Source organism: Dama dama, chromosome 16, assembly GCF_033118175.1.
Source record: "Dama dama isolate Ldn47 chromosome 16, ASM3311817v1, whole genome shotgun sequence".
Lineage (NCBI taxonomy): Eukaryota > Metazoa > Chordata > Mammalia > Artiodactyla > Cervidae > Dama > Dama dama.
This window is the reverse complement of record NC_083696.1, coordinates 12,061,906-12,077,430: the sequence shown is the minus strand read 5'-3', so window position 1 is coordinate 12,077,430 and position 15,525 is coordinate 12,061,906. Positions and strand designations below refer to the sequence as shown.

The following is a 15,525-nucleotide window of genomic DNA, read 5'->3' as shown; positions in this document are numbered from 1 at the left end:
GTACACACTGGTGTGGCCATCCCAGCTGTTAACACTGCCACACTGCTTGCTAAAGAGCTGTTTCCTGAGACTTTCAAGGTCCCTACCCACATTGCTACCTAGGACCTCCTTAGGGTGCTCCTTCCCCCAGATTCTTTATGGTCCAACAACTAAAGGCTGAATTTTGGCATAGCAGGACACCTCCAGGATCCAACCTCAACAGAATAACCAGTTCTGATTAGTCAATGCTCATGGCTCCACCTGAATCATGCTCCCTCAGAGTGGGGAATCCATCACTCCACATCAGTACTCAATCCATTCCTAGTTTACTTCATCATCAACTACTCACAAGGTTCTCCTGACCTCTCACCAGTAGGTGGCAAAGATATCATTTTCACTGAGAAGATAGGAGTTATTTGCTTTAAACAAAGGTTTTCTGCCTAAGACATTATCTGTGACTCAGGTTTGCCATAGGGATCAGTTCAGGGAGCCCAATGAGAGGAATGAATAATACTGTCTTTGATTACATCACAGGCATATCAACTCCTAAGCTAGGCTTTGATCAGTAGCTGCATGACAACTCTACCCACAATCAAGGTGCCTAGTCATTATCTAAATGTACATATTCATTGTCATTGATAAGAAGGAGGATTGTATGCTTTACATAGCAGGCACAGTGACAAAGTTGATATTTTCCTATAACCTGTTTAAAGCTTGTCTTGTACTTTTGCCAGAGTGCAGGATCATACCACCTGTAAATGGCAATAAATAACTAGATTAAAAATTCAACAAAACCATGTCCCCTCAACACTCAACACACACACAAACACGCACACACACACAGTTGAAGTAGAAGGAGGGAAAAGTCCTCATTTCCTACTCTTCTATGTCAAAGCAACACATTGATTATGGCACATGACCTGAAAGAAGTAAAATGCATCCATTTCTCAGTAGTCTGTCCTGCTAGACAGACTCTATTTGATAGTTCTCTATTTGATATCTGTAACATAAAATTCCTAAGGAAATAAATTTAGTTTTCATTATTTTATGAATGCTTCACATAGTAAAATAACTGACATCCTGAACTTGTCAATTCTTCTATACATTAGATTTAATAACTTCTTCCTCTGAAAGCTCAGTACTGGAGAATAAAAATTAACTGACATAAACTATTTCTTCTGAAAAAATTAGTATAGGAGTGTTTCATAGTATATACAAGTTTGCTTTGCAGAGTAGAGTTACTCTGAATTGTATTACAGAATTTCTCTGATTATAAATATAGTAATATCTGATTTATTTTCTAGAGGACAAATGTATCTAATTTTTAATTATCAAATTTAATGGTCAAATTAAGATTGAAACTAAAGGGACAGTAGGTCATAACTCAGAATTGTATACAAATGTAAACATATCAAACCTTTATTTTCATATGTTTTCATGTCTGTTACTATGAATTAATGTGAGTTGTTACAGCAACAGCTTATTTTAATCAACTTTTTATTAACTATTTTTAAAAGTGAAGACCACTATGATAATTTCACACTCCTGTTTATGAATTGATTTTTTTCAAATAAGATAAACAGAGCTAATCTAAATTTTAAAAAATTATTTGTTTGATATCCACTAAAAACATGGCTTAGCACTTGGTGAGTTCTGTATTATAATACACCTAAGAATATTTTTAAAGGATATTAAGAATTAAGCATAAAGTTAGAAATTCTAAGTTTAGTAAATCCAAATTGCCTTTTAAATTTTTTCCTTTATTTTCCTTTAGAACCTAAAATAACTCGTCCTCCCATAAATGTAAAAATAATAGAAGGATTAAAGGCAGTTCTACCATGTACTACAATGGGCAATCCCAAACCATCAGTGTCATGGATCAAGGGGGACAGCGCTCTCAGGGTAAGTGATGATTATGTTAAAACATGTATACACAACGTATTTTCAAATACAACAATCCTTTGCAAATTCAGTCACACACTTAGAAACTTCTAGTATAAAATATTTTCCATGCACAGTATTTAACCAAACCTAAATACTTTAACCATATCTAAATAGTTTCCATGTACAACATTGTAACCAAACCTATATCTATCTATCTATAGATAGATATAAGGCATTCCAGTTGGGGCTGAGTAGGAGAGAAAAGAGATAGGGACCAGTAGTGTTCAGGATGATAAAACAGGCAGAGCAAAGCTAAGCTAGAGTCTTCTTTGTTGGTTGGTCAGTTGGTTGGTATTTGAATCATTTTTTTTTTTAACATTGAATCTTCGAGACTCAACAGATTTTTTTTAAAAAAGGAACTAAGCTTCAAGTTTTAGACCTGACAAATAGCTTCTAGAAGGAGAGAGAAAGAAATAAGAGTTGGAAGAAAAGGAATGAGAACATTCTGGAGTGAAGTTAGAGCGTTAAGACTCAAGACTGGTGACCTTGACAATGACCTCAATCATATACAGTAGTCAAACTTGAAATACATTATTCACATCCTTATTTTGTACTGCTTTTGTATCTTATACCTACATTTATTGATAAATTACTATTCTGCATCATCATTGTCTCTTTCCATCCTTGTATAACCTACTATGAACTCAGTGAGGTCACAGACAATGTGTTTTTCGTATTACTATACTCAGAGTATTCCATGGTGGGATACATAGATGTTGATCTCAATTAACTGAAATACAACATAATATCAATTAGCTTTGCTTTATTTAAAATAAAACAAATAGTTTTCATTTTTATGATAATCTATAATTTTCTGGCTTTCTTTTGTTATATTTTCTACAGCAAAAGAAGGAGAGGCTCTATATATACCAGTGAATTTCGATCCCCAAGGAAAATACAGATGTAATATTTTAACTATAAAGACCAGTTTTTGTATTTTCTGTAGATTTTTCCAACTTTTAAAAGGTCACATATTCCCCTAAAGATCCCATATAGGCAGTAAGTACGCTTGTTAAGAGCAATGATTTTAATTAAACAAACTTGGGTGTGATTTTTTTTAGATATCAAATTCTAAAATAAGACTTGTTGGTTTAGGACATCCAATAAGCCTTGAGGTCCTCATGTATTGAAAGAAAATAAAAATAACTATATCTTATGGCACTGTTATTAAAATTTATTTTTATAAGGGAATCTTATACTATCTCATTTATTATTGTATGTTATCCATAATAAATGTCAAAAGTTAAAATAATATTTCTGATGAGTGATAACGATGACTTGATGAAATATAGCAAATGTATCCTTGATAGACTCATGTTCATGCAAAATTCATGTACCTATCTCTGGCAGGAAAATTCCCGAACTGCGGTTCTTGAATCTGGGAGCTTAAGGATTCATAACGTACAAAAGGAAGACGCAGGACATTATCGATGTGTGGCAAAAAACAGCCTTGGGACGGCATATTCCAAACTGGTGAAGCTGGAAGTGGAGGGTAAGGAGCTGTGTTTCTTCTGATGACAGTGCTAGCAGAAGGCCTCACGCTCTACTGTGAAGGCTGTACTTCATCTTGTGAAACAGAGAGGCAGTAAGGAGTTTAGTGCCCTCAATTATTCCAGATATTAGACCATCAAGTCAACACTCAAAAACTGAAAGGAGGGAAAAAAAGTTCCTTTGTTTAATAGGTCATATTCTATCTATATTCCATCAATTGACTGAAACAGACTATAGTACTAAAACAATAGGATACCATTGTAGAATATCTTCCTGGCTTGGACAACACTCCCTTGTTTACCAATTTGAAGATACTCATCTTTCACAGCATAAAAGATGTGTCTTAAGAATGTATCAAAAGAAAAATGTAACTTCTTTCCAGATTATATTCTGTCACAAAGGTTACGAAAAATAAAGTACTGACTCAAAATGTATAACTCCAAATGGTCCTACTTCTATGAGTTATACTGTCAAGATATTTTACATTTCTTAAAATGTTCCTTGAAGTCAATTAATTCAAAAGCTGGTTGTAAAAGATCTTCACTGAGAAATCAGAATCCAGATTGAGCTAGGGATTCTATCCATTTGGTCATCAGCCCCCTCTTGACCTGAAATTATATCAATTTTGCTTAAAAATAGAAACTTTCAGCTTGCCTATATTAGGTGAGGAAACTGAGTGCAAAAGTCTTTCCACCTTTTCCTGTCATAAGTCTTAGAACTAACCTCTCTGGTTCTCAATTTTCTTACCTGCAAAGTGGGGTTTATTGTGAGTATTCAGTGAGATAAGTTACTGCTAGTATTTAGCACAATGTCTGGCCCTTTATAAACACTCAACAAATGTTGACTATAAGAATTATCACTTCCTTTTCTGCTTTACTGTTATCTGATCAGTAAAGTGATTATCACACATTGACACAAATTACATTTCAATTGAGAAAGGTTTCACAGTTTCCCCTAGCTTGCTTTGATGTCACCTTTCTCTTAAGCCAAAATTGACCCCTTCCTACATTTCTTCCTTCCCAATCACAGTTTTCTATTAGATCCTGTAAGATTATCTTTATTGCCTAGCTAGATATTCTCACAGCTTTAATGATCTTATTTCTATTAACTGTTCATGGAAAGGAATGAAATTAGAGGAAATTGTGGTTGTCAGAAATAAAAAGGATATATTTTTAGCACAGCTGCTAGAATTAATATCTTTTAAATGATCAATGCTATTTAAAGCTCAGAATGCAACCACCACCTGATGTAACTCACTGAGTGAAAATTAAATAAACATACAAACACATTTGGTCACACTTTCAGACACAACGAATGTCTGCCTGGATTCAGTGTTTCCTTGAACTATGCACGGAGGGATACAGAATAAATGTTAGCCATTTATAAACAATATCATGAAGATTTTTCTCTTCAAGGCATGAAATATGAGCCCTCTGATTCATAACATAAAACATTGATTGTTTAGGTTACTGTCTTCAAAGATAATGGAACAATTTGCATTAGTTTTGGCCTAGAGAAAATTATCACAAATCTCATTAGTTGGAGCTCAATTACACAGCTTAGTCTTGCCTTGCCATTTAGTTTTGTATCATGCCTATCAGTAAAACTGAACACCCTCCTTCCTAATATTTAAACAGTCATGCTCATCGTGTTAACAATTAATATATGTAAGACATTTTATTCAAGTTGCTAGTACTGAAAGCTCATAATATCATTTAAAGGTACTTTACCAGGATGTAATAAGCTCATTTTAGCACACATGTCTATTTCTACTTCATCCTAGTCCCTATTAAAGTAGTCAATATACACAAAAACATGTGACACGCTTAGTACAACTGCTGGTATATACTACGCATTTAGTAAATAGCATCAACTAAAATTATTACTATCAGAACATAAATATTGCAGCAAATCTGTTTAGGCTCTTGAAGCCCTGTGAGATTGGCTTCCACTTAAATAAATAGTTGAGGCTTGTCCACAAGATATAACACAGACACAACCTATTTAAAAGAAGGGTCAATTAAACCAACAACACTGAGGAGATAAAAAGGCAACTAAGAAGTCACTGGAAGAATCCCAATATGCCTGCAAATACCTGCTGTCTTGGCAGCCATGAGGGCTGAAGATGAAGCAGGGTCACTCAGGACAGATGAGCGTTTGTTATGTATTGTGTCAGTAACGCTGCAAATTAGTTTGAGCAAATCAGAACGAGAGCCCTGTCAGTGCTATTTGATGCTGGGCTACATATATGGCAAACAGGTATGCCAGGGGAAGACAGGGTTTGTCTGCTGTCGTAAGCGTCTAATAAGGTTAACCTTGCCAGTTTATATAGATTTGGTACGCTGTGTTCACTAAACCTTAGCAGCCATAACAAAGGTGAAAGAAATACCCTTGGACACGGAAGTGAAGCTCCCTCTCCAGATTGCCATCCTCAGGCTGCTGGGTCACTGGAATGGTAATATAAAGATATTTTAGGGGACTTCCCTGGTGGTTCAGAAGTTAAGACTCTGTGCTCACCATGCAAGGGCCTGGGTTTGATCCCTGGTCAGGGAACTACATTGCACATGCAGCAACTAAGACCAAGCATAGTCAGATAAATTAAAAACAAAACAAAACAAAAAAAACAGGCTCTTTTCTATCCTAGCTTATGAAAAAAGATTCTACCTTTCTGCCTTGCCTTAAAAGGTTCAAAGGGTGACATGCAAAATTACTGATGGAACAATCCAATTTAACCATGACCAAACATGGATATCTTTATAAAAGGATGAACAATGTGATGTCTAACATTTTAAAACACTAAATGCTTTACAGGGATTATTTTATTTAATTTTCACTAGCAGTCAGTGAGGAAGGGCCTATCATTGTACCATTTTAGGAAACCGAGGAACACATAGGTTACTAACTCACTCAAGACTCCACAGATAGAGGCACCTAAGTAATGGAGTAATGCTGAGTACAGTCTGTTCTGTTAAATAACAGGAGAATCATGTGTGACATTGTCAAGATTAGGATCAGAATGGGGATGGGGGAAGAAGCCAGAATTCTGTGAATGAAGGAGAATGGGAGTAGAAGAAGAGAGATAATAGATGTAGATTTATTTTTTCCCAATAAATTTGGCAGAAAAAAGAGATGAGTCCAAAAAGTGAGCAGTAGTTGGAAGCCTCGTTGGCACACAGGTAGTGTGGTTTTGCATAATTTCTCTTTTAAAAAAGATTGAAATGTTTTTTATGGCAATGTTAACTTGAAACATCCCACCCTCGCCTTCTCCCACAAATCCATGGCTGATTCATGTCAATGTATGACAAAAACCACTACAATATTGTAAAGTAATTAGCCTCCAACTAATAAAAATAAATGAAAATAAAATAAAATAAAAATGAGCAGAAAAAAAATTGGCAATGTTAAAATATTAATGAGAATGAACCCAGAGAGAAGAAAAATTTGAATATACAGGAGAGAGGCTGAATATTCAAGGGACTGTGGTACTGGAGAAGGTAAAAGAGATGAATTCAGCAACAAACTTTTTATGGGGGTGACCACATGACCCAGTTTACCCTGTCCTGGTTTACACCTGTCATCCTAGAATAATTATTAATAGAGTCCCTCTTTTACTTTCAAAAATATCCTGGCTTCAATGGTAAATTGCATCATTATTGTACTTAGACAGGAAAAAGAAACTTTCTTCCTTGTAATAGGGAGAAAGGAGAAAGGGGGTGTATTCCGGTATAAATGAGTTCATAAATTAGGTGGAAGGAATTTGAGAAAGCTCTGTTCTGATGGGCTCTGTTTCCTGTAGGAAGTAGGAAGTAAGATTATCTTCTGAAAATACTCCTATAAAGGGGGGCAGAGGGATGAGGAGGTTTTTAAATAGCTGTGGAGGATGGGGGCGATGACTCACAGGAAAACCAGGCTTGCTGGGCAACATGCAGGTTTCAGCAGAGAACAGGACTAGGAATACAGACTGGCAGCAATTTGCTTCATTCTAGGTTTCTCCTGCAGGGTGGCACAACAGTATAGGTATAAGTCAGAAAAAGTAGAAAGCCAAATCCAAAGGCAAGATATAAGCATTGGAGCTTTGCCAGGAAGGAAAAGAGGGCAAGAAAGTTGAGAATATTGTTGAGAGAATGCTTGAAATGATGACTCATAGAATCTTTATGTACTAAATACACAAACCTGGGATCAAACACAGAGCTCCAGCAACATGATAGACAAGATAACATGAAAATCTTTCTACTACAAACATTCAGAAATGCCAGGTTAGTTGTATAACTCATAAGGAAAGAACATACATTTTCTGAAGTCAAGAATGAACAGAAATTTGCAAAGCAGAGCCGTAAGATCATGGGGCGGTTGGACATTGTCCTCCATGTAATAAGACAGGTGCCCATTTCTTTAATGGGTAAGGTCAGTTTTTAAGACTCTTAAAGGGACAGAAGTCAGTCTTTAGCCCCTGTGAAGTGGAAGCTGGCATTGATACCCTTGTATAAAGCTGAGAACCACAGAAGTGAAAAGGTAGGCCAGCAAAGTTCTACCCATCAGCAAGGAAAGGCAATACAGAGGCTTGTCTATCTCTCCATAAGAAGAAAAAAGAAGTTTTCTTAGGAATGAATATCCAACACTCAGGACTATATCTCAATTATACTTGATTTTGAATTCATGCTGCCAGCACAGCCAGTTTAGGAATCCCCAGCTAGAGAAATTAACATATAAACTAGTCCTAGGTCTTCCAAAGACATAGAGATGGCCAACAGGCACATGAAAAGATGCTCAACATTGCTAATTAATACAGAAACACAAATCAAAACCACAATGAGGTACCACCTCACATTGGTCAGAATGTCTATTATCAGAAGGTCTACAAATAATTAATTCTAGAGTAGGTGTGGAGAAAAGTGAACTCTACTATGCTGTTGAGGGAAATGTAAATTGCTGCAGCTACTATGGAGAAAGAGTATGGAGGTTCCTTAAAAAAGCTAAAAATAGAACTACTATATGATCCAGCAATCCCACTCCAGGGCATGTATCCAGAAAAAATGAAAACTCGAATTTGAAAAGATACATGCACCCCAACATTCATAGCAGCACTGTTTACAATAGCCAAGACCTGGAAGCAACCCAAGCGCCCATCAACAAACAATTGGCTTAAGAAAATGTGGTATATATACACCGGCATATTACCTGACTATAAAAAAGAATGAAATAATTGTCATTTGCAGTAACAAGGATCTAGAGAATATTATACTTAGTGAGGTTAAGTCAGACAGAGAAAGACAAACACTATAAGAGTCATATGTGAAATCTAAAATATAATACAAATGAATCTACATACAAACAGAAACAGAAGCACTGACACAGAAAACAAACTTATTGTTAAATAAAAGGGAGGAGGGAGGGAGGGACAAATAAGGAATGTGGGATTAACAAACTACATAAAATAGATAAGCAACAAGGATTCACTGTATTGCACAGGGGAATTACACTCGATATCTTTAACCTACAATGGAATATAATCTGAAAAAAATAACTGAATCACTTTGCCGTACACCTTAAACTAATACAATATTGTAAATAAACTATAATTTAAAGGAAAAAATTAGTCTCAGGTCAAAACTTTTAACAACAAAAAAGCTGAAAAACAAAACACTTTGCACAGGTTAGGGTTTAGATAAAGCCACACTGAGCATGAATTCACAATGCAGAATTATCACATCCACAGGAAACAACCTGCCTTGAGTGAGAGGTAGCTAACACAATAAATAAAGAGATTTAAGCCCCAGGAAATCCAATCAACAACACAATATAATAAATACTCTCAAATGAATATGTTAAAGTGAAACACACAAAAGGAGGAATGACAAAAAAGAAAAATACATCAGGAAGAAGAAAGGCGAGCCTGATAAAGAATTAAATATAATTTTAACAAGTGAAAAATACAAAGACTAAAGTTAAAATTCAGTGGATGGATAATGGTATATTACCCAAAGTAAGATTATCACAAAGTTGTTTATAACAGCAAATTTTTAAATATAATTTAAATTTGCATCAATAAGAGGCTGACATTATGTGATGAAATTCGTGCGAACCATTAAAAAGGATGAGATCAATCTATAAGTAGTAACTTCGATAACTATCCACCATATATGTAACTTGGGTATGTTTCCTATCTGAAATTTCAGTTTCCTCATCTCTAAAACAGGGATAAAAATAGCACCTACCTCTTAGGTCGTTGTAGCGACTACATGAATTATTACTGGCACACAGAAAGCATGATATAATTATCAGCTGTCTTTATTACTAACCATTAATATTTATATAGTGCTTACCATGTGCAAGTGAAAGAGAAAATGAAAGTTGCTCAGTCGTGTCCGACTCTTTGTGACCATATCAAGGCACTATCCTATTTCTTTAGAAATATTAACCATTAGAAATACTAATGTTTTCATAAGTAAAAAAGTAAGTCAAAGAACAGTATGTTATATATTATACATTGGGCTTCCCTGGTGGCTCAGCTGGTAAAGAATCTGCCTGCAATGTGGGAAACCTGGGTTCGATCCCTGGGTTGGGAAGATTTCCCTGGAGAAGGGAACGGCTACCCACTCCAGTATTCTGGCCTGGAGAATTCCATGGACTGTATAGTCCTTGGGGTTGCAAATGAGTCAGACACGACTGAGCGACTTTTGCTTTCACACATTGGAATAGAATAGCAGATTATTAACCGTCATCATCTCTGCATACAGAATTACATGAAGGTGGTTACCTTCCATCATACACTATAAAGCTTTAGACTTTCTGAACTTTTATATAGAGACCTTTATAATTAGAAAGAATGAAAGCTTGTATTTATGCTTTGGAAAAAACTACTTCTTCCAAATATACTATTTTAATCAAGTGACATCAACCTTTCTGTTCATTGGTTTGATATACTATTTTTGTATTTCTGTTGCTCCATTCTGCTTTAGAACAAATACAGGGATGGAAAAAGTTTTGTCAAAGGCAATTGATTCCTATATTGATTAGATATTCGCTACACTGGGGTATTGAACCAAAGAATGTTCAGGGAGGGGTCATAAGAAGCAGAACATGGAAACTGCCATTTCCTTAGGGGAGGAATTAGTCCATAAAGACAGTAAGCTGAGAAAGTAAGGGAGCCAATTAGATGGAGTGGGAAGTGAAAAGTTTCAGAGAGTGGCAGCTGCGGTGAATTCTCTTCTCATTTGACTCTTCTTTCTTACTTATGAGCAGAAACCTAAAATTTATGATTCTACAGTGGCTTGGAGGATCCCAACTAAAATTCCATTTGGGTTCTGATTTCTCAATGAACATCTTCTACACTTGGTTAGGTGTTATTGATTCATAGATAAAATAAAGGTAAGTTTCCTCAGAAAAGTGAAGCACTCCTGGGTGAGAACTATATAGGTATGTTGACTTGCCGTTGCTAGGGAAGTCTTTGGTTTCCAGATCCCATATTCACCTGGAAGGCAGAAAAGAGATGTCAACCTCACAACTATGGAGGATCTTCCCCTGGAAACATTAACCCCTCTCTCAGGTACCTCTGTGATAACGGGCTTTAGGACAGGCCTCATGGCCGGATAGATAAGGGCCAGAGAAATATGAAACATATCATGTATCATAGAAAGTTTCACTTTCTATGAGCACTAAGTGCTCATTTTAAAATATTTTACCATATTTGGAGTGAATTCCCAGTCATTGGTTTCTTACAACAAACATTGGCTAATTTCTTGTTTCTTTATCATGCATTTCAATATATCAGGAATTGAAATTTGTCTTACCCAGCTTAAAGGCAATCCTACCTCATTTGTGGCTCCTGCCCTTTAGCTAAAAAGGTTCCTTAGCTATCTCCAAATATGAGAATGAATATACAATTATAGAACAAAGATAAATCAATCATATTTCCCAGAAAGATTTCCTTATATTTAACTTCAAATATTGCTTCTGTTGAGATCACTTCTTTTAATTAGTTCCTCACAGAGGTAAAAATATCTTTTCCAGCAGCATAATTCCATGTAGCCTCACCCCCACTCACCACATCTGAACAAGGATTCTTACTGCATTAGTTTTGTTTGATTGAAAATGGACAAAGTAACTTCTCAGGGCCCTATAGAAAGAATTACCTTATAAGTCAAGAGACAGCCTTGTCTCTTTCTAACCTACTTCATGTTCTACCTCAGGCACATGAGCATCCAAAGAATGATTCATATCGTTTCTCCTACGTGTCTTTAACTGAAACAGATTTCCCCTGAGTACTCCCAAGTACTCCAGAGCACTCAGTGACAGAGCAATACCACCTTGAATTATGATGATTTGAGTGATAGAGCTGGAGTTATCAAGGAGAGGCTGCCATCAAGGGAGGCTATGAATGACCTCTGAAATACCAGAGTCTTGTTTTACTTTCCTGATTTTGACCTAAGGGATATTCTTCCTTTAAAAAATGTGTTTCATAAACATCACAGAAATTAAATATGTTTAAGATAGTAATGTAGTCTTTTTATAGACAGAAAGATTATTGTTTTGAGATTTTTTTAATCATTGGGAAAGATCTATTTTAAAAATTACAAATAGCTAATTTTCTTATATTTCCCTTACATTCTTACATATTTTCCTTAGGCTTCCCTTATATCCTTCAATTTAATTATTATGAAATGATTTACTTATTTGGAGATGAGCACTGATCTTATGCCTTCTGTGAACATAACATCCAGACAAATCAAGCTTTGTGGGTAGAAACTGGTTGAGTGTAGAAGACTTGCGACCCCAGTTAAAATAGATGGATATTGGAACAGACCGGGCTCCCTGGTGATGGCATGTTCTATTACTACCTCATTTTCCCTTGGAGCTTTAAGCCATTAAGGAAAAGCTTGGGCAGAAGGGAGGCTAACACCAAGGGTTTTCAGTCAGTGGCCACCAGTGGGAAGAGGGTACCCGGCACCAGCACAAAGCCCAAGATGAGAGCCCAAGAAGCAGATCTAGAAGAGAACAGAACCCTTCTAGGTAGAGGGTTATTGTGGGCTCCTCTAATATTTAAACAACTCCTTGTTTGCAGGAGGCCTCAAAAATAGACCCATGTCTCCACACCTGGGAGAGGCATTTTGGGGAGTAAGGAGGAAAGGTGAGCCACCTGGCAAATTTAATTGGCTCCCATGCAAGCGTTCCCAACACTGGTCAGGGTCCTTATTGCTCCTGTCAGTCCCTTTCTCTGCAATCTGAAAAGCTTCACCATATATCCTTAGGAATAACTTGCTCTGTGGGAGGCTTCTGTTGTTGATTTTTTGCAGACATACACAGTATATAAAATAAATAGAATTCTAAAAGACCAAACAAATACGTATGTACATAGGATGACCCCGAGGCAAATGTGAAGAGATCTAAGAGATCAGGACTGTTTTCAGAAATGTTAGACTTCTGTCCATCTTCTTTCCCAGAGATCAGATTTCCTTACTGCATCTAGAAAAGTAGAAGTGAACATGTAATGTTTACACACATTTGATTGACTTTCTCCTTTGTTTACGCTGCAGCTCTTAATATGACAAATGCCACAGAGAGAGGTATTTAAATCCCCCGTGTGTGTTGTGCTCTCAATGATTGCAGTTTTAATAAAATTTGCAGTGGCCCTGTTCCCGGCATCAGTTCTACCTGTTTGATGCCACTAACAGGTTTGATTTGCTGTCATGATTACACTGTGTAATTAAAAACCAAAGAAAAGCAAGAGGCATAAACCTTTGATATTCCTGGGGGCTATCATAGGGAAAATTAAATCTGCATGATTCATAGGGTGCATGCTCTCAGAGAAGGGTTTGACCCATTGATTTCCACTTTAGGGGAGATTACGCTGCATTCTCATCTGAAAAGTTCTGTAGTGTGTTCAAGAAACAATGGTAATGTGGTCCTTTATTTGAAGAGTTGTCAGTAATGTTCTCTAAGGATAAAAAGAGTTGTATGATTATGCACTGAACATATAATACTTCAAGGTAAAGAACAGTTAGATTCTCTTCAATTGCTCTGAAGAAAAAATGTGCTGCAAAGATTTTTCTTCAGTTGTCTAAGAGAATAGAACTGATATAATGTTGACAGTGTATTGTTTGAAATGAAATTGAAAAGTTAAGGAACTTAGTATACTGGCTAATAACATGGGCTTTAGATCGTAGAAAACTGTCTGGGCTCCAGAGTCTAGCGCCAGCTGCTTAAGTTCATATCCTGGCTCCAGCATTCACCACTTCCGTAACTTCAGGTAGCTTACTTCCTTTCATAGTACCTCAGTTTCCCTATGTGTAAAATAAGGTGAATACTAGGTCCTATCTCATAAGTTGCAAAAGGATAAACCCAAATACTACATTGAAAGCTCTTACAAGAGTGTTTGGCACAGAGTAATCACTCAAATAATAGCCATCAATGCAGTTCTAGGACTAATGAAACTTTGGTACGACAAAAGCAATGACTTAAGCACTTGGGAAGACATTTACAGCTCTTTATTTCACATGCCATCTTTATCTTTGAGGTAGAAGCAGTCAAGTTCAATTGCAAAAACTAAATTTTTACTTAAGATACAGTTGATGTTTTACTAACTTTGGTTTTATCAGAAGAGTAACCATACACTTTAAAACCTAGAAAGGGGCCCTAGAAGTTATAGCTCAATCCTTTAATTTTCAGTTAACAAAACTTGAGACCAGAAAAATGATAACTTTGCTCAAGTTAGCCAAGAACATGGATGGCTTAACCCCTAAACCAGGACATCTTTCACAACCCCATTCTTGAGTCTTTTCTTTCTCTATGTTTATGTTACATAGATGAGAATTCTGGAGCATTGACATGCCTTAGCATCAGATAGACTGAAGTGTTAATCCTGACTCTACCACTTACTGGTTACGTGAAGCTGGATAATTTATGTCACCTCTTTGAGTCTGTTTCCTCTGTGTGAAATGGGTGCAATATGACTCGGAGAAAGAGTTCTTAAAAGGAGCTGGGATACCATATAGATACTGTATGCATCTACCAGCTCTTTGATAAATACTGACTGCTGTTGGTATTGTTGTCTTTTGTTTACATTGTTATGAAGCTGGATGACTTCTAACCAGAGAATATTGCTGGTTAGTCTTCTCAAGTTTCAGAAATAGAATGTCAACATTACCAACTGCTTCTCTTGCTTCCAAAGAATATAAATCTACTCTCAACCAGCAATGCTTTGTCCCTGCATTCTTGATACTTGTTAGAGATTAATAACTTTGGTTTAGCCCTATTGTGACAAGTGACATAAGGATGCTTATCTAAGGTGCTATATGAAGATATGCCTTTACCAGCAAACTGGGAAGAGGCTGTATAGAATCAGCATGTCCCCTACCCAAATAATATAACAACATGAAAGTCAAGGCAGGCTTAGTGCAATATCCCAAGCTTACATCATATTTTGCTCACTACAGCTGTTTGCCAAAAACCTTCTTGAAAATATTGATCATTCCATCACTCACTGCTCTGAAAAACATCTTAAGTGAGAAACTACTTTAAAAATTTAGTGGCTTGGGAGAAAAAAAAATGGTCTCTCTTGAGTAACTGGCATTTTGCTCTCTTTCCCGTAGTGAGATCTGTATACTTGGTCATAATATTTGTTCCACTAAACCAACAAGTGGTCTCCTTTTCTTGAGACGAATGTGTTGTTATTTAATTTACTGTCACATCATTGATTATGCTCACTTCAAAAACCTCTATGGAAAGAGATGGAAATAACTAAGTTGATGGACAAATGGAACTCTTGAAGGTAGTGGTTTTCAAGCATCAGTGCACAGGAGAAGCAACCACAGTTTTTATTAAAAGGCACAGCTCCAGGTAGCATTCCCCAGAGATTCAGACCTGATGGGTCCCTGTTAGGGCCTTTTAACAACCTCCCAGATGATCCTTACATAGGTAGTCTATGAACCACACTTCAAGAAACATTGGTTTAAGAATTTCTACCTGGAATGTCTTTATTCCAGATGAAAGCTTAACAATTCAAGGACAGAGTTAGCTTATTCACCACTTCATGATAAATATTAGGATAGCTTCAAATTTATTCTTTTGTTGAGTGCCTACTATATTCCATGAAATGAGGTGAATCCAAGGATA

At 36.3% G+C, this 15,525-nt stretch overlaps 1 protein-coding gene across 1 annotated transcript in view; it reads left to right on the top strand.

Annotated features, from left to right (window-relative positions):
- Positions 1-15,525, top strand: part of MUSK (muscle associated receptor tyrosine kinase) — a 91,640-nt gene that overhangs the window by 20,263 nt on the left and 55,852 nt on the right. The window contains exons 4-5 of the mRNA XM_061163443.1: positions 1,754-1,881; positions 3,274-3,415. Coding sequence (XP_061019426.1) covers positions 1,754-1,881; positions 3,274-3,415 — 270 coding nt within the window. The remainder of the gene's footprint in view (positions 1-1,753; positions 1,882-3,273; positions 3,416-15,525) is intronic.